The 25,661-nt window shown below is 50.5% G+C and overlaps 1 protein-coding gene across 2 annotated transcripts in view; it reads right to left on the bottom strand.

The window, feature by feature from the left end:
- Positions 1 to 22,822, bottom strand: part of ALDH1A3 (aldehyde dehydrogenase 1 family member A3) — a 35,765-nt gene extending 12,943 nt beyond the window's left edge. The window contains exons 1-9 of one of the 2 annotated variants that reach the window (XM_022598906.2): positions 22,459 to 22,820; positions 17,047 to 17,151; positions 14,761 to 14,901; positions 10,010 to 10,139; positions 9,625 to 9,686; positions 7,397 to 7,525; positions 5,729 to 5,842; positions 3,181 to 3,283; positions 1,417 to 1,601 (exon numbers count right to left, since the gene is read on the bottom strand). In XM_022598906.2, coding sequence (XP_022454614.1) covers positions 1,417 to 1,601; positions 3,181 to 3,283; positions 5,729 to 5,842; positions 7,397 to 7,525; positions 9,625 to 9,686; positions 10,010 to 10,139; positions 14,761 to 14,901; positions 17,047 to 17,151; positions 22,459 to 22,557 — 1,068 coding nt within the window. In that variant the 5' untranslated portion in view covers positions 22,558 to 22,820. Of the gene's footprint in view, positions 1 to 1,416; positions 1,602 to 3,180; positions 3,284 to 5,728; positions 5,843 to 7,396; positions 7,526 to 9,624; positions 9,687 to 10,009; positions 10,140 to 14,760; positions 14,902 to 17,046; positions 17,152 to 22,458 lie in introns of both variants that reach the window. The other variant, XM_089906907.1, reaches the window with a different exon arrangement.
- Between the last annotated feature and the right edge of the window lie 2,839 nt (positions 22,823 to 25,661).

Here is a 25,661-nt window from a genome sequence, read left to right as displayed (position 1 = left end):
CACAGCAGATTTGATAATGACTTGTGGCCATGTCTGTATTCATACCTGAAATCCAACCAAGGCCGATGGACAACTTTGTGTCACTGGCTGCTGGGTTTGGGGTTGAGGCCTGACAGAATGCGGAGTGCTGGCCACAAGTGGAGATGTTTCTCTCCACCAGGGTCACGTGGCCCCAGAGCCACAGAGCATGTGGGATGGGGCAAGGCAGGGGTGGGCACTATAGCTAGAAACACACCTTTTCCACATGGTCCTCCCCTATCCCCAGCCAAGATGGTTAAGCAAGACCTAATTGATGTGGCTTGAAGTCATGCACAGACATTTGCTGCCACTTAGATCAGGGAGCCTGCCATTTAATGCCCCCCCCTTAAAAAATAAAAACTTATTAAGTGCCTTGAAATTTTCATAATATTCATCAATTACATTATTTTCCAGATGAGGAAACTGAGGTTTGGAAGGAGCTTGTGGCTTTCACAAAATCACAGAGCCAAACTTGCCCTCAGATCCATGGCTTCCCGTGGAAACACGTGGTGCCAACGCAGTGGGTAAGTAGCCAGCTCCTGGGACAGACACAAATTGGGTGAGTCCTGACATGTGATTTGAAATTTCCTGGCTGGAGCAGGACTTTGGCTACAAGCAAAGTAGGCTGCTGTTGAACTCCATTTTAATAATGCATGGGATGGTCAGGCTGCCCTCTTTTAAATATTTATCCATCTGCCGCACTGCATACTTAGTAAGAAAGTGATACAGGACCTGCCCTCTTAAAGAGGTTATTAAACCTCGTGGTTATGATCATTTTCATCCTGTCATTAGCTTCAAAAACCAGGTCTCCAGAGATGTGTTCCTACTGCCTGGAGATGTATCCCCATTCTCCGAGCCCTTTCCAGTGGGATTCTTTGGTTTCTGATGGTCACTTTGTCCTATAATGCACATGGGCTCGAGGGCCTCCAGGCTGAGGCCTCTGGCTCCAGCTGCTGCCTCCACCTGTGCTCTGCTACATTTTAGCCAGGGTTACAACTCGCTTCTGCAGAGAGCCCAGCCAGGCAAGACAGCCTCTGCCTGAGGCTCTCTCCTGGGGACCCTGGTGGCTCAGAGAAGGGTTGGTCCTTTGGCTGGAGGGTGCAGTCACATGGACTTATAAACCGGGAATGCCTCCCTTCCACCAAGGCCTAGAGCTCAGCATTATCTGCTGCAAAGAGCAGAGCTCTGTGTGTACACCCCCATTTCATAACACCACCAAGACCTGATGGGATTGAACTGTTGATCAGCGTCTGAACAAAAGCCTCAAGTGGCTGGGCAAGTGAGTAAGGGAGTCCCCTGGAGTCACAGAGCACCAGAGCTGTACAGGGCCAGGGCCAGAGGCCTGCCTGGTTCAGCCCCCAGACGTGCACCTCAAGATCTGATACGTCAGTAGGTTACCTGGGGCCCCTGTTCCGTCCTGATGTCGAAGGGGTCTCCAATGGGCCGTTTCTTGGCGAACTCCACGCTCCGCCTGACAAACTCATCATAGACCTGCTCCTCCACAAATACCCTGGAGGCGGCCGTGCAGCACTGGCCTTGGTTGAAGAACACTCCCTGATGGGCGCACTCCACTGCCAAGTCCACTGGAGAGAGGGGGTGGCGAGGGAAGAGGAAGCGATTAAGTTGTTAAGGCCGGACTGGCGACAGCTGCAACTCTAATTGCCCACATGAGAAAACAGGCCCCAGGATGGCTACGTTTCAGAAATTAATTTTGCTCAGCACTTCCCAAACAGAGAGCATGGGAAAGGGGATTTTTCGATCCATGGAGTTTGGGGTTAAATAGGTCCCCTGACTGCAGGACTTAGTGTCTTTACTGCACTAACGAGCACAGAGACTTTGTCACATCCTCACCTCACTTGCCCATGACCTCACTTGCTCACATGACCCTTATCAAACCAACCCTCAGACAGGAGTCCTGTGTTTCAGCTGTAGTTTTCCTCATTGGGAGGGAAAGAGGGTGAGCTGAGATGCAGAAGGGGCACCCAGATATGGAGGCACAAGAATGCAAAACAGCAGTCCGGCTCTTTGGAACTCCAAATGTGGGTCACAGTGGGGCAATACCCAGTACTGTTCCGTGTGGCTCCAGAGACCACTAGCAACACTGATGATGCTTCCATCAGGGAGCACCAAACCAGGCAAAAATGAGCAGTCCACCTTCACACCCAGCCTCCCTTTCTTTCCTTGGGGCTTGTTTCCTCACCCAGTCCTCTCCCATTGAAAGCCAGCTTCAAGGAGTAGAACTGAAACCAGTTATTCACACCTTGGTGAGAAATTGTGCTAGGATCATTTTTCTCAGGGATATTTGCAATTCCAAACTTATCTGAGTGTGGAGTGGAAGGCTTTGTACTCCACGAAAGGAATTCCTGGCACCAGTGGGCAGGTGGGGGAGGCTGTTCTTTAAGGCAAAGGTGTTTTAGTGTACTTGGGAAGTCACACCAAAAATCTGGCAGCGGACCATGTCAGCAGGTCGATGAATGTCTGATGTGGCCCTTCCTTTCCTCTTCTGGACATGACAACCAAGAAAAGTGTCTATTTTAATATTATGTCATGAGACACAAACTGCCCCCAAGCTGCTGGGCAGGGTGGCTTTCCCAGGGAAGAGGTAGTGAAGGGAGAGACAGCACCTAGGCCAGCAGGATATCTTTAAGGGTCACCTGCCACTGGCCTCTGTTTTGTCAGATCTGAGACAAAGAAGGAAGAAATATCTCAAGTCTTCGAGAGCCTGAAAGCATCATAGGAAGTACCGACTTGGAGGGTAGAATGATGAATGCTTGTGGGGGGAGCACATGCCCTTCTCCTCCTCCTCTTGGCCTTCCCCCTCTCCCCCAACACAGGGGGCTCTGGAGAAGAACCCCAGCCCGCTTGTCACGGCCCCAGCTCTGCAAGGACAGGGAAGGCAAACTCATGAAGGGCAGAAACAGGCGGCCTCTCTGGCTACCACAGGAAGCATGTCCTCCTCCAACACAGCTTTCTACCAGCAGTAAAGCTGGCGTTTGGATCTCCATCTGCCTATTATTTATGGAGGGATAACCCGAGGTGGAGAAACATCCCCATTGTGTGTGTGCTTGTCTTTCTTAATTGGTTCTGATTTGGGCAAGGAAGTGGGGAGAGATTTACGGGTCCCATAAAGCCCCAGCAATGCCCGGAAGGGGAGAGACTCACGGTCGGCATCAGCACACACGATGCAGGGGTTTTTCCCACCAAGCTCCAGTGTCACCCTCTTCAGGTTGCTATGGGAGGCAGCTTCTTTAACCAGCTTTCCAACCTTCAGGATAAAAACCAGACCACATTAAGCCTCGGACACAGCTGGATGTGGCCCACACATTCTGGACAAGCCTGGAGGCATGAGTGTGGCATGGCCTGGGCTGCGGCCTCCCTACCCAGGCACCCTGGGCCTTGATGCTGCCCCCTCACTCCCCTGGCCTCTCCCAGCATTTCCTCTCGGATCAGACACAGCTGGAATCCCAGATCTGAGTTGCTCCACGTACTGGGGTGGACGGGGAGCCTTCGAAGGCTCAGTGACTTGCCCACGGCCACACAGCTGGCTAGTGGTGGAGCTGGCTGTCACCTGTCCTGGTGCCTGTCCCTCCCGGCAGCAAGCTGGTCCAGCTCAAGGGACCAAGGGGAGGTGGGTCTGTGTGGTCCTTTGGTATAATCTGAGGGAACCTCTGAGAATTAGGGAAACAGGGGAGTTAACCTTTAGGATGGGAAACACATCCTAAGACTGAGGGCCCCCAGCGGGTAGGGAGAGAATTGCTTTCCTATGAAGTAACAGGAGGGCCACTCAACAAACTGTGATGTCCAACCTCCTGCATGTACCTACCATCCCCTGCACCGCTAGAGGTGGGCTTGGCCCAGCACACAGCAGTGACTTGTCTTGGGCCGGTGCCACCAACTTCTGAGTTGGAAGACTCTTAGAGACCAGTGTGCACACAGGGGCCTAGTGCCAGAGAGCCAGCAGGAGGCAGAGCTAGGCTCTTTCAGGGCTGAGGCTATTTCCTCAAAACTAAGGTAAGAGTGCCATTTTTATGTATTTATTTATTGATGTGGACCATTTTTAAAGTCTTTATTGAATTTGTTACAATATTGCTTCTGTTTTATGTTTTGGTTTTTTGGCTGCGAGGCACGTGGGATCTTAGCTCCCTGACCAGGGATCAAACCCGCCCTCCCTGCAGTGGAAGGTGAAGTCTTAACCACTGGACTGCCAGGGAAGTCCCCGAGAGTGCATTTTAAAACTCGGCCAGCTCCTGGGTGATGGCCTGAAGGAGGTGTGGATGGCCTGATCCAGGTGATAAGGACTGTCTCCAGGGAGAGTACCTGAAGCAAACCAGCCTGCTGTGGGCCTGTGATCTCTTGTGAGGCTGAGGCACAGCTGGGGGCCTCGGTGGGAAGCACCCCTCTTAGGGAGATGCCTGTCAGTTGAGCAATCCCTGGGGTCACAGAAGCCACCTTCTTGTGCAGGAGGCTGGCTGCCTGGTGAGAGCCCCACCCGGCTGGACCCATGGGTAGCCTAGAGAGAGAAGCTGGGCAGGGGCAGGGGCAGGGGCAGGGGCAGGGGCAGTGATGCTTCTGCTGTTGGGTGAGAAGACTGGGAAGACATAGGAGCCATTGGGGGGCAGGACCCTCTCTGCCCCTCCGTCCCCCTCAGTCCCCTGTCTTCCAGCTATTGTCCAGCAGCCATAGGATTCGGTCTTGGGTCTCTGGATGGACTAAACTAAGAGGGAGATGGGAGCACTTACTGCCTGGGAAATTTTATCCATTTATTTTTTTAAGTACAGAAGAAGTGCTTTCTCATTAGAAATAATTCCCACATATAGATGTGTGTAAATTAAAGGGGAAAGTTTTTATCTTCCCTCACTCTGTTAATGCCCCAGGACCTGCCCCAGAGGAGGCCACAGTAAGAATTTTTTGGGGGAGTCCTTCCAGGTAATTTCTATTTCTCTACACCCACCCTTTTACTAATGGTATATACATATATATAGTATATACTTTCCTACAGTTTACTTTTTTTTTTTTTTTTCTGGTACGCGGGCCTCTCACTGTTGTGGCCTCTCCCGTTGTGGAGCACAGGCTCCGGACACGCAGGCTTAGCGGCCATGGCTCACGGGCCCAGCCACTCTTCGGCATGTGGGATCTTCCCGGACCAGGGCACGAACCCGTGTCCCCTGCATCGGCAGGCGGACTCTCAACCACTGCGCCACCAGGGAAGCCCTACAATTTACTTTTTTTTTGTGCTTCAGCAATAGATCATGGACAGCTTTCCTTATTGTAATGGCTGTAAAACGTCATATAGGATGGATACAGTATACTTGAAAGTATGTCCTTGAATGCTCATGAGAATAGTAGTTGCTTCAAAATGGAATTTCTGAAACAAAAGTTTACACTTTCAAATGTACGATCAGTACTACAATATTGCCAATCACCTTAGGCTTATTTTTTAACCTTGATTATGCTGTTTATCCTATGGATATTTCAATTTTTATTTTATCTTATCTATGAATATTTTCTTCTGAGGCTTCTGAGTAAATGAATTAGATATTTATTTAGTTTGGAAACTGGACCAGTAACTTTTTTTTTTAACTGATTGTTTAAAAAATGTACTATTTTTTTAGTACAAATATGTACTAAAATGGGGTCATCATAGTTTAGCCTCTAAACAGAGAATTCTCAGCGACAGCCACTGTCCCCCATAGTCGGCGAGGAGGGTTACCTCTGTGGACCCAGTGAAGGCTATCTTGTTGATCTGAGGGTGAGAAGAAATTGCTGCTCCCACTGTGGGCCCAAATCCTGGCACGATGTTCACCACGCCCGGAGGGAATCCCACCTGGGAGGAAATTGAGATGGTGTTCAGAAGAGGAGGTTGGGTGAGGTCCCTGAGCAGAGCAGGACCCTCACCTGGAAGCTTGGGCCCGGTTCCTATCGCCACCCCAGGACCAGACCCAGTCAGCCAGTGTGCGGGTGGGGCCAGGGCGAGGCACACACCCTCCTTCTGGGCGGCCCTGCCTACCCCAAAGGGCTTCTGAGCAAAACGGCAGTGGCCGTTTCATAGCAGAGCACCATTCTGTGTGTGTGTGTGTGTGTGTGTGTGTGTGTGTCTGCATAGGTCTGTCTCTGTGTGTGTCTATGTTTGTGTCTATATGGGTCTGTCTCTGTGTGTCTGTGTGTGTGTGTGTTTGTCTGTGTGTTGGGGGGAGAAGGGACACCTTGGTCACAGTCCCCAACTCGGAGGTACCTGCAAAATACCCTTCCTGGGCTTCAGCTTTCATTTTTAAAATCTGCCCCATTAATGTTCCAAATGGCAATATGGTCTCACTCCCTCAGAATCCCTGCTGTTGAACCTGGGTCATGCCGAGAGCCAGCACATCCTGAAGGTAGGGAGCGACTTTTCTTTCACATTCATGCTTGGTGCTCCTCATATGCTGGGTCCTCTTTATTAACCAAGAGCACCACAAATGAACAGGTGGGGGATGCTGAACCACCGGGGCATGCTGTGTCTTCATTAAAACACATTATTTTAGTAAGGCAAGATTTTACAACATCGTGCTTGAGTCTTTAGTCTTCCTAAACACTTTTTGAAACAGTTGTGACTTTAGAATCTGTAAGTCTGATTACTACGATGTCATAAGGTCCTACATCACAGGTCAAAGGAAAGTGAGAAATTGGTCAATTATTGGCTCTGCAGCCTTACATCTAAGTAATAAAGGTCTTGCTTTCCTGTCGTATTAGCCCAGCTGAGAAGTGGAATGAATGGATCTTACTTCCTATCCCTCTTTTCTTCTTGTTTCTTTTTAAAACTCTTTGCAACATACGAGTTGGGGACAAAATGACTGAAACACATTGCCAGGCGTGTCTGGAAGGAGGTGTCCCTTTGGGCTGTCCATTTCCCTACGCGGTGGCTGCCACGGAGAGGACGGTCACCTGAGAGCAGAGCATTGGTGAGGAGGCTCGGGGCTCAGCAGTAGCCCCTCCAGGGGGAGCTGGCGAGATCACCCACCCACAAGAAGAATGGACCATTTTGTACACCACATATGCAGGGCCCAAAGAACCTGCCTCCCAAGTAACCCTCCTGTAAATTCTCTAGACAAAATATTTGGTCATAAACCATGGGTTTGAGCTCATAATAAGAGTAAAGTATTCTCATTAGGATCAGTGGGAGGAATGGAGTCTCTTCTAGCTCAGTGACCGCAAGCAGGAGAGGGAATGAGCAGCTGCCAAGTGAAACCCAGGAGGCATTCCCTTCCCACTCGGCCAGGAGCCGGCTGGCGCTGGCATGCACAGCACAGCTCCATGGGGCAGACTTATCTTGTGATGGTGGCCTGGTTCCTGGGAGTGGCAATGTAATTGAGGACACAGAATATTTTCTCTTTGGATATCTTACCTCTTTGATCAAAGAGCCGAGATAGAGGGCGGTGAGGGGAGTCTGCTCCGCTGGCTTCACGACCACGGTGTTCCCACAGCAGAGAGCGGGTGCCAGCTTCCACACCAGCATCAGCAGAGGGAAGTTCCACTGCAGCAGAACACAGAGTGGCTGGGGGGCCCAGATCCACTACTACACTGTCCTGGAGGCCCTGCGATGCCTCCATGGAGCACTTGCTTTGCATGGTTTAGGTTTGGGGTATAGAAGGTAACGTAGGAGTATGCGATGATCAGAACTGCATTCCTGCCTGGCGCCTCCTAAACTGCATTCTGGGAGATGCTAATAGGTGGTCGCTGCAAAGAGGATTCTGCTATAGGTGTACTACCTTCTCCTCTTGGAGGTTTACAATGCCATCAGCATGTTAACATCTCCGAAAAGTCCCACAGAAATGAGCCCCGCCTCTCCTAAACGCAAATGCCACAGGATCTCTTTCTCTCCTTACAGAACACATACTAACCCCCACCGAATGGGTGTTTGGTGAAATACACCTTGGGAAATACTTTCTTGTCATCCTTTCACCCGGAGGCAGGGATATCGAAATTGCTGTGACATCAGGCCTGACAAGCACTCTCGCCCACTGAGTGTCCACTGTGTGCCAGGTGCGGTTCCAAAATCTGAACTCATTTGATCCCCACACCCCTGCGTGGGGCAGTCATATTACCGCTCCTGTTGACAGAATAGGGAACTGAGGCACGGAGGAACTGTGCCTCAGACGAAGGCCAGGATTCATGGCCAGGCTTGTTTCCTCCACTACACAGCTTGCCTAAGTAACATCTTTGATGAGACGAGATGAAACCGAGCATCTCCAAGAGCGCAGTTAGCTTGATTCTAGCCGTGCCTCACCTCTGACCCCCCAAACAGTCCGTTTGGCTCCTTATACTCCAATGACGTCCCCCCTGCAGGGCTGACCAATGGCTAGCTGGATTTCTCCCCCCAGCTCTGTCTGGAATTCCTACAACTAGACAACAAATATAACATCCCATTTCCCAGGGGTCTGTGTGGTTGGCTAATGACAGCAGGTGTTGTCTTAGGGTTCCCCCAATAGTGATCGGGGTCCCCTCTTCTTCTGGATCCCCACTCCTTAGCACATAAATGCCATCAGTTCTCCTCACCTACAAGCAAATCTGTACCTTTTCCTGGCCTCTGCCTCTTCTAGCAGCTCCCTTCTCTCTCACTGCAGCTTCTGGAAGGGCCATCCCCACATGCCCAGCTCCCTTTCCATTAGCCCCAACTCCCCCGATGCCTCTCTTGGGAAGCACATCTAACAGCTGTGTTTCTGTCTTTTTGAATTCCTACATAGGAGATGACCCCACTGACTACAGTCTCTTTCTGGAAATGTATTACGTCCCTGGGAGGCCCCTGACCCTGGCTGCTCAGACTTCTCCATGGGATTCCCTGGTGGTCTGTGGGATTGGCCCCAGGCCCTCTTCTTTTCTCATTCTACACCCATCTTTAGGTGAGCCCTCCCAACTTGACGGGCAAGAGCACATTTGGCCTGACCATTTCCCGGCTCTCAAGACTGGTGGCTGAAGGACACGTCTGCTTGGCCCCTGCAGAGCTCTTCTCCAACCCTCTTCACACTGCCGCCCGCCTCCCCAGCTGGTGCAGTGGCCTGGTGTTTCCTCCAATAGATGGCAGCATCATAGCATCCCCAGCACCTGCCAGACTCTCCATGGCCCAGTGAATAAAGTCCTGGGCCCTGGGAAGCAAGGCATACTGGATGCTGAGCCAGCACCACCTGCTGGCTGCTCTTCCTCTTCCTCACTTTGTCCCCACCTAAGCTCTGACCTCACCAGCTATCTTTACTGCCCTCCAAGTAGTCCAGACACTTCCACACCCTCACTCAGGCCATTCCTACTGCTCAGAAACCCCTTTTTCCTGTTGAACAACTCTTTCTTATCCTCAAGGCCCAGCTGAGAGACCACTGCCCGAGGGGAGCTGGCCATCCCTGACCCCTTTGGTTTGAATCCATGTGTCTCCTGTTGCATTCCTGGAATCAGCCCCTTGAGAGCAGGCATGGAGTCTGATCCATCTTGATGACCCTCAAGCACCAAGCTCCATGCCACAGAGCAAATGCTCAATTAATACCAGTGCAATCGAATCAAAACCCACTAGAAATTGGTTCCAAAGGCCACAGGGGAATGGGGTGGGATCTATACAGATCTATCTAGAGAAGTTGCCATACTTACAGGAGTGATGGCCCCACACACACCTATGGGCTCGTGCCTGGTGAAACACACAACATTGTCATCTGGAAAAGAGATTAACAGAGAACGTGCTCGCATGAAACTAGGTTAAGGATCTTAAGGAGTAAAAAGACAAGAAAGAAACCCAGAAGCCCACCAAGTGTCAGCTCTAAGTCCTATCTGTTCCATAATGAAGCGATTTTTAACTCAATTTCAAAAGTAAAATTCCTCAGAGGAAGGATTGACACAGTGCCATTTCCTTTTTGGGTGTGGGAAGGATGCTCTGGGGAAAAGACCCAGGGGTGCTCTGAAGAGGCTAGCTAGAGGAGTGAGAAGACAGAACCCCTAAGAGACCCCGGACGAGGCTGAGAGTCCTGAGTTGGCTCACCTGTGGGGATGGTCCTGCCCTGTATTTTGTCTGCCCACCCTGCAAAGTATCGAAGGGTTTTGATACAGCCCTCCAGGTCGATGAAAAAGGCGTGAAGGAACGGCTTCCCTGTGTCCATCGTTTCCAGGGTCTGCAATAATAAGACAAAATATTTTTAAGACACAGTTTTCCTTTTAACCGTCAGGTTGTTAAAGACAGGGCAGGGAGAGAGAGCAGAGTCCTAGAACGTTGCTCTCAGTACCTCACATGGGACTCATCAGAAAGCAAGATACCTCATTTAAGATAGGACCTGTCCCAGGCTGTCAAGGACTGCTTTTCTTTCAAAACACCTCAGCCTGGAGGGTTGGCCAGAGCACAGGCACAGGTCCCCACGAAGGACAGAGGGTACAAGGCTGGTTTGGAGCCTCGCTGGGAAGGAATATGCCTCAGCGTTGGTCTTCTGTCATCTGTCTGGAGTGTTGTTGCCCCAGCAGTGGGACCTGGACACATGGGTTTGTGTGCTCCGGGGAGATCTCAGAAGGTTCAAGGACTTGGGGGGGTGGCTGGGGAGGGGCCGGCTCCTCTAACAAAAGAGAAAGGGGGACGCAGGTTCCTTCTTCTTGGCCCTGCTGACCAGCACAGCTGTGGAAAGAGTGACGGAGCCCAGAGGGGTCGTGCCACCAGCACAAAGACGCACTCCAAGCTCCTCCCGCACTGGGCTGCCAGCCGGATGCGCTGCGTGGTGGGAAGGGAGCAGACTGGCCTTTGGTGGTGAGGGGCGACTCCTCAGGCGAGCGCACAGCCCACTCAATGGCAGGGATTCTTTTCTGTTTCCAGCCGGGCTGAAGAGAACCCCTTTGTCCCTCAGACAAGCGGCCCCAGTTGAGCCCAGCACTGAAACCTCCCGTCATCCATGGCTGCAGGAAGTGGCCACCCTGACACATAGCCCAGGGCAGGATTCTCATTTTAGAGTCACTGGGCTGAGAGAATGATTTACAAAGGAAGAGAGGCCTCTCCGTGTGCACTCGCATATGCCTCATTTCCGAGATGGATGGCTCTGCTCCCACTTCAAGGTGCAGACACAGGGGCTAACAGAGCCCAGGAACTCATCTGTGTTATCCAGAGGGTAGGCGGCATGGCTGGCACTGAATTTGGGGCATCTGACTTTCAGTAAGGGCAGTGACTGCTTTTTAGGCTGCTGCCCCTGTACATTTGCATCTGGAAAGGATGTAGGATGGCCGCATGAATGGCTGGGGCTACTCTATCTTTGCTTCAGGAATGAACCAAGAATTCTCTGAACAGGAGGCAACCACTTTCCTAGCTGAGTGGCCTTGGCAAGTCCCTGAATCTCTCCCTACCTCAGTTTCCTCATCTGCAAAACAACAACAATAACAGTAACGGCACCTACCTCATAAAGCACTAACAAACAGCACTGTCCACTGCTCAAATGATGATAATTAACAGCTCTGACTATTGTTGTCATTTTCCCTTCTAGGGCCAGACAGGTGCTCCACAATCCTCAGCTGGGGACAGCAAGGAGACAGGGCTGTGTGTTGCTAGAGATGACAGGGCTGGTCTGGGTCTCCGGTGTGTCTCACCCCTGGTAGATGCTGCTCAGGGACCAAGTCAGGACAGTGTGACAGCCAGTACACTGTACCTTTGGCTCCTATTGATTTACATTCTAAGTTGGAACTTGCATTTTCCCAGGGGAAACCCAACAATTGCAAATAATGCCAAAATTCTCCAGGGCCCAGCTGTTCCATACAGCATCCACATGTCTGTCAGTGGAACGGGGAGTTTACTCTTGGCCCTTTTCTGGGATGGGAGAGAAAGGCAGGAGACTGGGACAGAGCTTTGTGGGGACGTGCGAGGCCTGGAGCCACTGCCTACATCCAGCCCTGGCTTACCCTCTCTGGCTGGATAAACTAGGACAGATTACCTAAACTCTCTGGGCCTCAGCGTTCTCCAAATAGGATAATAAATACTACAGGTCAAGTGCCCACAATAAGCCTGGTACATGATGAGTATTCAACAAGCATTGACTGTTTTTTATTATTAACTTAGTCACGTTTGCTTACTGGAATGACAACAGGAATTTGCCAGGTTGGTGTTATGGAATCTGTCCAAGCAAAACTGGGTCACAACAGGTTTAGAAAGGAAGTTCTTTAAAAAAATAAAAATCAAAAAAGATTCGCAGGTGAGTACACAGGCCTGAATCTGAGAGATCAAGTGTTAGCTACTCATTGGGACTTCTACACAATTATTGTGTCTGGACCATGTGGGAACCACAGCTGCTTCTAAGTTTATTTCTTTTAACATTTTAGGAGAAAAATATGCCTTTTGAAAAATTAACACATGGTAACCCTCAGATACTAAAGAATGAAGGAAAAGTGCTGTGGGACATGCCTCAGATGCCCCAGCACCAAGGCTTAAATGAGGGGCTCAGAAGTGGGGCTCTGCTTGAGAAGACAGGAAACAGGGATGGCCCCTATTTCAAGGCTCCCAAGATGAGCGCCCGAAGTGCCAGAGTCTGGGTGCAGGTGCTTTAGTGAGGGAGAGAGAGAGCTGAGGCTGCTGGATCTGCCACATGGTCTCCAAACACTGAACACAAAGTGATTGCCCAGTTGGCAAGAGAACATGATGGAAAGCGGCACTTTGTGCGGGAGAATGCAGGAAAACCCCATCAAGGGCGTGCTTTCCCGTGATGTGGTCTGGGTTTTAAAAACTGTATTTGCCAGTCATTCTCTTGTCCCTTTCACAATGTGGCGAAGAACTGGATCTTATTTCTTGTGGGCAGCGAGGTCAGATGGCAGAGGGGACTTGCTCTATGTGCTTTAACACCAGTCTTGCCAGGGCAGCCAGGAGGGCTGAAGGTAAAGGTGGCCTTGAAGCCACTGCTCCCCAAGATGATACTGACACTTGAGGACAGGGTGGGGAGGGTGCCCAGGCACATCCTCTCCCGCCTGCTATTAGTACTCACGGACATTGCAGACCGATGAGCTCATGCTGGGTGAAAACAGAAATGTTTTTGAAGAAGCCAGTTTGGCAGCTTGAGAGTTGAGACTGGCTTTCATTGCAGGAAGAAACCAGAGGCTCTACGGAGAGAGACACTGACCCTGGGAGGGAGCTCTTTTCACCCGGGTTCAGGCTGGCCAGCTGGGGAGGGCGGAAGGAAGGTGCAGTTCTCTCTGTGCGGATGCACCCTCAGGGCAACGCACCCCAGAGGAGCACCCGAAATGTAGTTTCTCCACCCTCCACCCCAAGACACACACTCAGGGTCAAGAGCAATTTCAGAGTCCTAGCTGGCACTGACTTCCACGCAGGTGTCCACTTGACTACTCATTCCCAGCATCAGATCAAGAAAGGAAAAAACCATTTTTCCAAATCAGAGACCAAAAAGGAGATTTCCTTTCCTACCAGCTGGGCCTCCAGGTCTGGGGCAAGTTTTACACAGGAGTCTGAGCCATATGAGGGCTGCGTGTGCAGGCTGCAAAGGACCTCAAGGCACAAGGGGGCCCCAAGATTTCCTCTGATCAGGCACCCACCGCAAGACCAAAAGAAGGTCTGAGGATCTCGTTCAATTCTGTACTTACAACTCCTAAATGTCTTCATAGCCCATCTCATGAGAGCAGGTCAACCTCATGCAGTGGGATGAATAAAGATCCCCGTTCTGCAGCTGAGGAACTAAGGTGCTAGAAATTTGCTGGCCAGGAGAACAAGTAGCTGAGGTTAGAACCTGGGTCTTCAGATAGCATTATATATATATATATATATATTTTTTGCGGTACATGGGCCTCTCACTGTTGTGGCCTCTCCCGTTGCAGAGCACACGCTCCAGACGCACAGGCTCAGCGGCCATGGCTCACGGGCCTAGCCGCTCCGCGGCACGTGGGATCTTCCCGGACTGGTGCACGAACCCGTGTCCCCTGCATCGGCAGGCGGACTCTCAACCACTGCGCCACCAGGGAAGCCCGAGATAGCATTACTAATAATAGCTATCATCTATTTAGTGCTTACTGCATGACAGGGACTGCTAAGGATTTTAAATGGATCGTTCTCACAAGACTCAGATGTCATTATTTGTGATATTGTCCATGAAGAAACATATGCTCAGGGAGGTTAAGCAACTTGTCCAAAGTCACACAGCTAGTAAGTGGCAGAGCTGGGGTTTGAACCTAGGTCTTCCATACTCTGAGGTTTCCTATAACTAGGTTATCCTGCCCTCACCATCACTCCACACACACTCACCACTGCCCATTTCAGGGGTGAAATAGGGGTGATTTTTAAGCTATATGGGGACACTTTTTCTATGTCAAGTGGTAGCATTTATTTTAATAAGTATTAGAAAAAATACACCACCACATTAAACCTGTAATTTCATGGATACTGTCACTTAGGATGAGGTTAAATTTCACTTTAAAAGGGAGTTCACGTAAGAAAACAAGTTAAGTTCATAACTGTGCAGGTGGGTCCAGGATACAGCCCAGCCCAGCCTAGCTGTCTGTGAACATCTCAAGTCTGGGAACCACTAATGGAGCTGAACTTCCTCCAGGCCAAGAAGATGAGCTGCAGGGGACAAAAGTCCGACTTCAAAACAAAAAGTATGCGTCCAGTAGCATAGACGCCTGCCTATGGCCGGAAAGCCACACCTCAGAGGACCAAAACACCGCCACACAAAACAACACCCTAGGTCCTTTCTCCTACACTCTGAGGGGGGTGGGCCCTCGGGGAGGCTGGCTGGCCCCACGCCTCCCCTGTGTGCATGTACTCACAGCCAGGACGGCGCGGTCCCTCTCCACGAGATCCGCCAGTTGGTGCAGCAGCCGGCCGCGGCTCAGGGCATCCAGCCGGCGCCACGGCGAGCCTCTCTGGAAGGCGGCTTGTGCAGCCTCCACGGCCTTGTCTACGTCGAGCTGCATGGCCGAAACAATAGAGAGAGTGTGTCACCTTTTGCTGAGGGCTCAGCTGTCAGAGAACTGCAGAGTCTCCGCCCGCTGCAGAGGAAGGAGGGGCGGCAGGCGGCTCAGAGCAAAAGCTAGGTTTCCAATCACTTTAATGGCTGGGGGCTTTCAAGTGTTTTTTTTCTTCTTTATATCTTAAGTCTTTCAAGTTTTCTACAATGGCCAAAGATTAACTTTCCTTCTGATTATGCAAAGCGTTTAAAATAGTCAAAAAACCACTGACCTTAATTATTTTTCTTGGTGACCAAAGTAGGAAAAGATCATCTATTTGCTATCTCAGTGTGGATACAAACACACTCCCACAGCTCACCAATTAGGCGGGAAATGTCTGTCTTGGCATTTTACTCCAGCTGAGGACTGCAGTCCAATAGCAAGAACGGGGGTACGAGTCCTCCTCTGGATCTCAGAACTGACCACACTGAAAAAGTCCCTAGATGGGGAGGATCAGGGACTTTTTCTCCCTTTAGCCTCACCTCAGCTACCCTCTGAGGGCAGAACTGTGATGATTTTATAGAAAAAGAACTGGATAATCTATGCACTGATAGAAGAATTACAATCAAAACTTCTTCTTTACTGGGAAAGAATGAGAGCTGTTTAGAGTAATGACACCCATTCTTTTTAAACTTTTATTTATTGTTATTTTTTTGGCCATGCCACGAGGTATGCAGGATCTTAGTTCCCCAACCAGGAATCAGACCCAGGCTCCCTGCAGTGGAAGTGCCTAGTCCTAACCACTGGACAGCCAGGGAATTCCCTGACACCCATTCTTATGTTCAGGAAAATGGGGTTTGAGGCTCTGGTTGCTGATGGGCAGGGGCTCACCCCCCAGGTCCCTCTGAGCCTCTCTTCCTTAGGGAGGTGCAGCCAGCAGTGGACACCTGGCACCAGTCAAGAGGGACACTCCACCAAGATTCTGTGTCTCCAAAGTGGGCTTGGAGGTGAGCAGAAGCTTTGGCAAGGGAGATATTAGGTCTTTGAATTCCTTGTCCCAGGCTCTGGGGTGGAGGCCAGGACCTCTCCAGATGCAGGAACAGGGCAGCCTCTGTCTTCTGGTGCTTGGAACAGTCACTGGGACCATGGGACAAGCCAGAGCCAGGGGCAGGGATCTTACTCTCCTCCCTGATACCTGTATAATGCACCTGGGAGTCCTGCTCTGCATCATGCTCCACCCCTACACCTTCACATCTTCACACGAGCTCCTCAGTGCTAGTATCTTTGTAAACAGAGCTTAGCATGGGGCGCTGCACATGGGAGGGTATGTATAGGTGGAAACACTCTGCATTGCATACCTATCACAAAACCATCACTAGTAGGATCAAATTCAAGCCTATTTTACACATGTGTCATTCACCCTGTTCACATTCAACATTACCTACACACTTAAGAACATCAGATGAGTACTCTAGTGGTTGAGGAGAGGGTTACGTTTCCTTTCGCTCCTTACAAAAGCGGTACCGTCAACCTTTTCCCCAATGATACATATTCAAAAGATACTTTATGGTTTGAAATGTATCAAGGACACCTCCAGAAGTCCCTTAGCTTTATATATAATAATATATATCATATATAATGTATACATATAATATAGCTTATAAAATATACCCTGCACTATCAAATACGGTTATAGACTATAGCTTTACAAGATAATTTAAGTTTCTGGTAGAAAAGAAATCTGGCAGTTGCATGACATTATTACTTCTGCATGACTTAGCAAGTCGTTCTTCCTTCAAGTCTTTTTTTTTTTTTTTTTTAAAGTGTCTCCTGCCAGAATGCTGCATTTGGTGAAACACAACAGCCGGAAATGCTTTCTGGAAAGATTATTTAATGCCACCAGTATCAAACAGTTGATAAAAACCTTTCCTTAAGCCACGTGATAAGGATAGCTGAGGTCATCCTCGTAGATGGAGAAACATCTATCAAAGGAGAGTGACTCTGCAGCACATCGTCCCTAATTGATCCCATTCTGGGCCAAGTGTCTGAGAAGCAGCTCGCTTAGGTCCAACCTCAGTGTGGGCCAGTTCTGCCTTATAACTCAGCTGAAGCGTTTCCTTTTCCTCTAGTGATCTGTAATTGAATTACTGGAGGGGGGGCACCCACCTTATCTCCTTCTTCCACTTCACATATTTTCTCTAGAGTTGAAGGGTTATATGTGGCAAACTTTTTTCCACTCTTGGATTCGTTCCATTCATTGTTGATGAATATCTAACCAGGAAAGGAAGTTGTAATGCATTAGGCTTAAATCAAAATCATATAATTCCAACATACTGAGGACCTTAGGTAACGTCTTTTCCTTCTGTCCCTCCAACCTACCTGTCTGCCTTTTTTATAGGTAGGACCTGGAAGGGGGATGGAGCCACATGCCCAACCGGGAGCACACTCAGAATTAGAATCCAAGTATCCTGACTTTTAATACATTTTCAGAGAACTACATTTTGTCACAATAAAACTAATTTAGAATTTTTTTCTAAAATGTTCTCTCTCTTTTTTTTTTTGCGGTACGCGGGCCTCTCACTGTTGTGGCCTCTCCCATTGCAGAGCACAGGCTCCAGATGTGCAGGCTGAGCGGCCACGGCTCACGGGGCCCAGCCGCTCCGCGGCATGTGGGATCTTCCCGGACCGGAGCACAAATCCGTGTCCCCTGCATCGTTAGGCGGACTCTCAACCACTGTGCCACCAGGGAAGCTCTCTCTCTCTTTTTTTAAACAATAAGATGGATTCACAGAGAAACAGCAGGGTTAGTTACATAAAGGGTATAAGTTGAATTTTACACACTCAGCAAGTTCGGGGGAAGATTAAATATGCATATATATATGTATATATATATGTGTGTGTGTGTGTGTATATATATATATATATATATATACACATATATATATGGTGCCAAGAAATCCACCTGTCCCTGAAAAGTATGTCAGCAGTGAGCACTACCTTCTCCCTCCTTCCTGCTGCAAGCCCCAGCTAGATCACCAAGGAACTGGCATTATACAAGGATCTTACTATAACCCTTTAGCCCTCATTAATGCACATCAGCCCCCCTCCCCCATTCCCTTTAAAATGTCTATTTTCATGTTGGGCTTAATAAAAGCCAGTATTGGAATACAAAGATAAATATCTGTGTTAGGAAATGTTCTGGTTATATTAACATATGTAGCAAATAACGGCTTATATCCAGAACCAAAGAATTAACTCACAAAAATCACTTAGTTCAGAGACTCAGTTATCTAGAACACAGCTGAGAATAGAGACATTAAAAAGAAAAAGACATCATGAGCAAACTAAAAAGAATTCACAAGTCCATGCACTGAAATGTGTGTACTATTTACTCTTAGTTTACCCTAAGTTCTAACTGCCTTAAAAAAGCATTAAAAGAGCCGGCTTTTGGGAAAGAACTAGGAACAGAGGTGACAGATAATACATAAAACATGTTCTGACAGAATGGAGGTCCTGGCTACCTAGTGAGAGGACAGGCAATCTCCTGCTGTACCAGCTTGGGACAACTTTGTCATCAGAGCCCATCGTGGCATCAGAGAGACCCCAGTCGCAAACATGACTGATATGCTTTAGAAGCATTTCCATCAAGTAAAATGCCATCAATAATTTCTAAGTACAGAGTTAGCTCATCAGATTCCATCTCTATATCTATATGCATATGTTTATATGCACATCTCTATACGCATTTATTCTATCTCTATATCTATATGCATATCTTTGAGTCATTTAAAGGGAGAATTGCATCACTACAAGGATTAATTTCAATGACTGTGAATTTCATTCATTCGGAATACTTGACTCCCCAGTGAGGATGGATTAGAGGGGAGCCAACTCATCCAGTGTGCAACTGACTATGTTCTCTGTCCTGGGCTGTCCTGTAAAAAATCCTAAGCTCACAGGGAAGGAAGCCCGCTCTGGGAAGCCACTGGTGCACTGTTTTGATAACTCTCCCTGGAAAGCAGGGAAATTTGACTGCGGTGGGGACAATGCACAGAAGGCCAGCTCTGGCTGGGCAGGTGGGCAGAGGGCCCCTGCCTCCCTGTGTGGGATCCAGAGCTGACAGTGACCCTCGACTGTGGGATGTGCCCATCTGACTTCTGGAAGCTCAGCGCCTTCAACGTGAAGCCAGGCCCCCAGGGAAGCGCGCGGAAAAGGCCAGGCTACAATTACAGGTTTATTCTTCCAGCTGAAACCAAATCCAAGAGTTCACTTTTGCCATCCAGCAAGCAATCACTCGGTAACAGTGAGAAATTAATAAGTAGAGAAGAGGAGTTAAGTTAGCATGGGGAGGAAAGTGCAGCCAGGAAGAGAGGCCCATTTGTCGGAAGATGAAATTTCGTGGGTTAGATAATAGAGACTGTCAGTGAAAACTGCTGATTCTAGGACCTTCCTGGTATCAATTCCAAGGAGGAGGGAAAATGAGAAGGTGGTAGAAGAGAATATAAATAAGGGGATAAAAACAGATTGCAATGATCAGATGTCTGTTATACTTCATCTCCAAGCATGCTCCTCCAAGAAAAAAAAAAAAATTACTTGGTCGTTCATGACATTGATCCGTAGTCCTTTCTAACCAGCAACTTAAAAAAAATTCAGACGGCTCAACTCTACTCATATTTTCCCATCACAATGTTTCTAATTTAGCAAAAATTTTTTCTTTATACTACATTAGTAAGTAATTTTGTAAGTGGTTTCTACTGTTGCTTTTTCTCTCCAATAAAAGTAAACAAAAACACAAATGAGGAAGGGGTAAGTGTGGCCTACCAATTATGCTGGCTGTATTGTTTTGAACCCCAAAACAGGAAAATGGGTCTAGAAAAAAACTGTTCCCCTTGACTTGTGAATTGGTATGAAACAAAACTTAAAGAGGAATAAAATTATGTTACATTGAGTGGATGGGACTCACATTTTGAAGGAATGGAATGGTATACCATCCAGACTGAGCTGGAAAACCACAGCTATTATCAAGATACGGATGCCCCAGAAGAGGCGAAGGTGGTGGTCACACAAGTGAGTTTTGCTGACGCCACTTACAGAAACTTCCATTGGACCTCAGCTATACTCAAAAGGAGCATATTTTCAGAAAAGGAAATCTGAGTGAATTTTATTTTTCATTAAAGAGATCATAAAAACCAGTGTTTTAATGAGCCAGAAAATCTTAAAAAAGAATTTCTGCTACTGGAAGGAAAAGAAGGGGCCCTATGAAGTGAAAGGGGCTGCTACCCTCTGAGACCTATGTGGGGGTTTTGGGGGGACCCCCCCTCACCAAAATCACAGAGCAGAGCCCAGTGTTAAAACATGAGAACAAAGGAATTTCGTCCTTCTGGAGTCTGGACTTACCCTGGGAAATGGTCCCCCAAGGCTGGGGCTCAGACCCACCATTTCCAGCTTGTCCTCCATTAACAAGAAGCACCATGAGTCAGGTTTGAAAAATAACAGACTGTTACTGCTCACACACTCCACAGCCAGGGGGCCTCGGGGGCCTCGGGGGGCCTCGATACTGTAGTTCTGTTTCTCCCGCTTCTTTCCTCAGCCCTGTGGGCTGCCTCTGCAGCCAGGGGCTCCCTAAGCATTGCTTGCCTGGGCTCCCCACCCTCAGTCACAACCACACAGGCTGCCCCAACCCCACAACTGCTAGGAGGAGGCCTCTGTGGAGATGGGCCTGGAGCAAGGACAGAGAGACAGAGGCCTTGCCCTCCAGATGAAAGGAGGGTACAGCAGCCTACTGTCAGGCTGCCGCAGTCATCATTGCCTAGGAGCCACTAAGGACCCTGGCTCTCCAGCCCCCTCCATCTCATGCCCTTCCCTCAGCCTTAGTCACAACCCGTTCTGTTCCACTAAGAAGAGGGGGCACCCAGCAGGACAACAAACACCGGTCACTCTGTGAATGTGCTAAAATCCACCTCTCTACTTAAAGGCTGCATTTACACTTGTGAAGGGGCAGAAAGAACTGCAGACAGAGAGGTAACCTTCCATAGGTGGCTCCATTGCTCTGATAGCACTAAAAAAAGGTAAAAAGGAATAGGAAAATAATATATGTATTTTCTGGTTTCTATACTGTTTTTTAAAATCCAATAAAACAAAAATAAAACAAAACGCTACTACCACCAACAACAGGTGACCACCACGAGTGTTAGGGGCTAAAAAAATTTAGGTACTATTTTCACTGTTCCCAGAATATGAGTTGGAATTTGCACTTTGAAGCTGATACTACTTAGGAAACTACATTAAAAATAATCTCCATCGAAGTGTCTCTGTTGGTTACAGAGCCCTCTGGAAACAGTTAATTTAATGTCATGTGATCAGAGGTCCAGCCGACAATAAGCGCCAAGAGATCAAAATCTGAAGGCCACACATAGTGGCCCACAACTTTCTCTGCTTGATTAAAACTATTTGAGAGGCATAATTGCTACTTGTGAAAGTAAAATTGATGGAGGAATTTTCTAAGTGCTATGTCAGCTGGAGTTGGGGGCAATGGATAAGATGCAAAAATAAAAGGAGACAAACTTGGGCAAAATGAAGCCAACCGTGGCTCTTGGCCTGCACCCCTGAAGTGCCCCCAGAGCCAGCCCAACGGCCTCCAAACAGCCTCGGGGTGTCTTCCCACCGGAGGGGACACGCTCCCTGCTGGCAACAGAGCTCCCAGTCCTGCTCAGCCCGGGCTCCAGGCCTCGCCATCTTCCTTTCTGCCCTAGGCAGGTGTTCTCACCGCTTTGTCGGTGCTCCAGCCTCCTAGCCCACAGCGCAAAAAGGACAGCGAGCCTCGGGACTCCGCGGCGCGATGGGGCCCTGCCACCCGCGGTTTCCCAGGCCCAGATCTGAGACCATGATCTGCCAAGACCAAGGTCTCTGGGCTCCGGGACAGTCTCATCAGTGAGCACCTTCCTACTAGCCCTCGTTCTACTGGTAAGCTGGTAAGAGCTAAGCACAGGAGGTGCCCAACTTCTCTCCGCTTTCTCCCGCTGACGTTTCCGGACACTTCCCGAGGCAGCCTGACCTCTCAGGTCGGCTCTTGGTGTTTGCAGGGACCCTCTGACCTTCTCGAAGCCCGACCCCTTCAGCCCCGGAAACTACGCCGCAGGGTCTGCGGGAAGACCACCGCGCCCAAGTCACGGCGCACCACCGCTCGCCTTCAAAGCGGGCCCTGCAGGGGCACGTCGGGGCCGCACCGGGCTTCAGCCTGGCACCGCGCGGCCGCTGCAGAGCCTCCCTCGCCCGGTTTTCGCACCCGAGAGCCCGTCTGGGGGTGCGGATCTTGGAGTCCCTTTTGGGGTGCGCGGTGGACTCCCGCCCGGCATACCCAGTGCTGAACGCTGCTTCGGGAGGGCTCGGCTGAGCGGAGAGGCTCGAGTCACAGGAGCGCCGGGCGAGTTCAGCTGAGGGCGTGCCGCCCCAGCTCCCCGCACTCTCGGAGCGGAGCAGCGGGGCTCCCGGCCTGCTGACCCCTGGTCCCCGCCACCGTGGCCGGGCAGCCCAGCGCGGAGCCAGGCGGCCGTCGGGTGGGACGCGAGCCCGTCTCACCTTGGTGAACTTGACCTCCAGGTTGCGCACGGGGCGCGGCACGGTGGGAGACTTCCTGTCCGGCTGCCCGTTCTCCACGGCCCCGTTGGTGGTGGCCATGGCTCCTCCACGCTCCCGGGTCCGAAGCGCCCGAGTCTTCGGCGCCTGCTCCGGCCTGGGCGGTGCGCAGCCTACTCGCGGGGTGACAGCTCCGCGCCGCTTTATGGAGCGCCCCACGCCTCCCGCCCGAGGGGGCTGTCTAATTGGCTGCAGGACTAGAGGAAGGGAGGGCTGGCGGGAGGGGAGGGGGCCGGCCCGCCTCACCCCACCCCGCCCGCCGCCCCTGCGGGAGCCCGGCCACCCCCAGCCCGGCCACCGCGCCGCGCGCTCCCCGCCCGGGAGGCTGCCCTTGGAAGAGCTCCCGAAACGCCGCCGGGCCCCGGAAGTCCCAGGACTCGGGCAGCGGGCCGGGGCAGGAATCGGGGGCGCGGGGCTGCTGGGCTGGCTGGCAAGTCCGCCCGCGGCACCTGCCGCCCCCGGCCCGCTGACGCTCCGTGCACTCGCCCAACTTCGGTCCGCGCCCCGCGCTCCGGGAAGGCGCGCCCTCCCGCCCGCCCGCTGAGGGCCTTGCGCCGCGTCCGGGGTCGGGGACCCCGCGGGGAGGCCCCGCGTCGCTGCCCACGTGCCTCGGCCTAGAGTCCAGACGCCGGGGCCGGGCTTGCAGGACCGACGTCCGCCGCGCCCCATTCGGCCCGTGCCGGGACTGCGGGCAAGCGGGCGCGGAATCTCCCCCGGCCCTGGGCGTCACACGCCGAGGGGCAGAAGGCTAAGGAAAAGCCTTTGGCCCTTCCTTCCCCGTGCTGTGGCGTCCCAGCGCGGCCAGGCCCCTGACCTTCACAGGCTCACAGCGGGGCCCCAGCCCGAGGCCCTGGGATGCAATTGTTCTGATTTCTTTTTTTAAGGCATACATTATACCTTATTTTTTTTTACAAAATAATAAACAAAAGAGAAAGCACGTGAGATCTTTGCAGCTTTAAGTGTTGAAGCGCTTATCGCGTAGGTTGCTCAACTTGCCAAGGAAGCACGTCCAGCTCCTCTCAAACGTTCCACCAAAGCCAGGGACTTGCTCCAGGTCCTATCTGAGACATGGAAGCAGCTTCTCATGTATGTCATCCCTCAGGTTTCTGGAACGATGATGTGGGGCACCAACTGGAGGACAAAAGCAGTGGTTTAATCCCCAGAACCCTCAGCCCCTCAGTCCATTTCCTTCTGTGAGTAATCTCAAGTGTCAAGCAATGTGGACACTCCTTACTGTCCTGAGGCTCCTTCTGTTTGTTTTGGGGCTCTCAGTGTCCATCTCTATCCTCTCTCTCCTTCCTCACTGCAATGCTGCTGAGTGTCCTGGATAGTGGAATAAGCTTTTAAACTTTTGCAAACCTGTCATCAGACCACCTGCCTTCTGGGAATGAAAGGGTCCTATGCTGTTGTGGCTTAGAATGCACAGGTGAAGCAGGGAAAGGGGATAATGGGTCCCCCGGGGCTGACCGACAACAGTGAGTCTGTTCTTGATGCCAGGTTTACTGACACTGATGAGTCCCAGAACAATGCTGTCTCTTTCCTTAGCTGCTCCTGCAAGTCCCTGGGCTCCCTGTCTTGCCTGGCTGGCCCTGTGGCCCCCACTCAGGCCTCTTGGAAACATGTGGGCAGATGGCTCATGCCAGGGCCTCTACCTGGATGTTGAGCCCCAGCGTCTGGGTGCATGGGCCCAGCAGGGCCTGCAGGGTCTGGAGGCAGACCCTCCTGACCAGCAGCAGTTGGCCTTGGGGGCCAACAACCTCACCTGTGGCTCCTCCTGTTGACATCCATCCACATGATCTTGGGAACCTGGGATCAGAGTGGGGTACTCAGCCATAGGAGGCGGCTCCCAGAGAGCAGGTTCAGAGGATGGGCCTGGCTCGAGATTTGTTCAGACCAGCAGGCTACCTCTGCTCCCCTCTTGCCACTCAGTAGGAGGGATGAAAGCAAGATGCTCTTCTCCCCATTTTACGGGTAAGTAAACAGAGGCATACAGATACTTGTACCAGACATCACTTGCAGTGGAGGAACCAAAGCCAGACTGTGTGTGGGTGGATGGTGCAGGGTGTGGAGGAGGGATTTCTCTTACCTTCCTCTGCACCCTTCTTTCACCAAGGGCAACACCTGTCTATTGTGGCCCCATGTCACTGGGGCAGCAGAGAGCACAGCAAACGTATAGGTGCAAAATGATAGCAGCATCCCTCCAGGTGTGCCTTGTATAGAAATCAAACCCTTAGGTACCAGCCTCAGAGGTGGTGACTATAGGTGCCAGGAAAGGAGGAAGGACTGTTTTCTCCCATTATCAGCCATTGGATGTCTGGGCGGCAGGGGGATTGTCTGAACATCTAAGGCTTTAGAGGCCCAACCCTTCTGACCACATCCCTGACCCGGATTCCAGCTGTGTGCCCTTCGGTTGTACACTTCACTCTGAGCTTCGGTTTCTTTTTCCATAAAATAATCTCACTTTATAGTGTTTAGGGAAGCTAAAGTAAGAAAATGGTGCTTTATAAGCTGTAAAGTGCTGTATACATGCCAGCTCCTCATTTTCCTATTCTTCCTTGAGATTGATTCCTCTTAGTAGGCTTTCTTCTGGGAAGTTAGCAAGTCTCCCTGGCTTCTCTCTGGCTTCCGCCAACTTCCCTGGTCAAGCAATAGTCGCTCTGCTAATTTCATTGTAAAAATAGCATTTGTATTTTGTATTCAACTCTGTGGTGGTGCTACTGCTGTCTGCTGCTTGGCTTCTTGGCATCTCAAATTATATAAGTCCAGGACATCTCATGCTGAGGGCTTACTAGTTTGATGAACATTTAATAAAAATAATCATGAATAAAGATGAGATAAAAGACTGAGATAAAATTTAAGTTAGATATTCCACCCCCTCCAAAATCTCAACCTAATTCATTTTTAAATGCATAAACCTTGTAGGAGATATTGAGGTCTGTAGCAAATGTAATTCATAATGATAAGGAGAATGATAATAATCGAACCCCTTTTTGTTTTACCTCATTTCCAGTCTGGTACCTAAGCCTTACTAGGGGTTCCCAGAGGCCTGCTGAGGGCCCTCAGCACCTCCAGAGCTGGTGGCCAGCTGCAGAGCTGCCTCCCACAGGCCACTCACCTTACCCAGCACCCAGGAGTCAACGTCAGCC

The sequence above is a fragment of the Delphinapterus leucas genome, chromosome 2 (genome assembly GCF_059928025.1).
Source record: "Delphinapterus leucas isolate spDelLeu-1000000601 "Yukka" chromosome 2, BTC_Dleu_Yukka2, whole genome shotgun sequence".
NCBI lineage: Eukaryota > Metazoa > Chordata > Mammalia > Artiodactyla > Monodontidae > Delphinapterus > Delphinapterus leucas.
The sequence above is the reverse complement of the archived record's forward strand: the minus strand, read 5'-3'. Positions and strand labels throughout refer to the sequence as shown.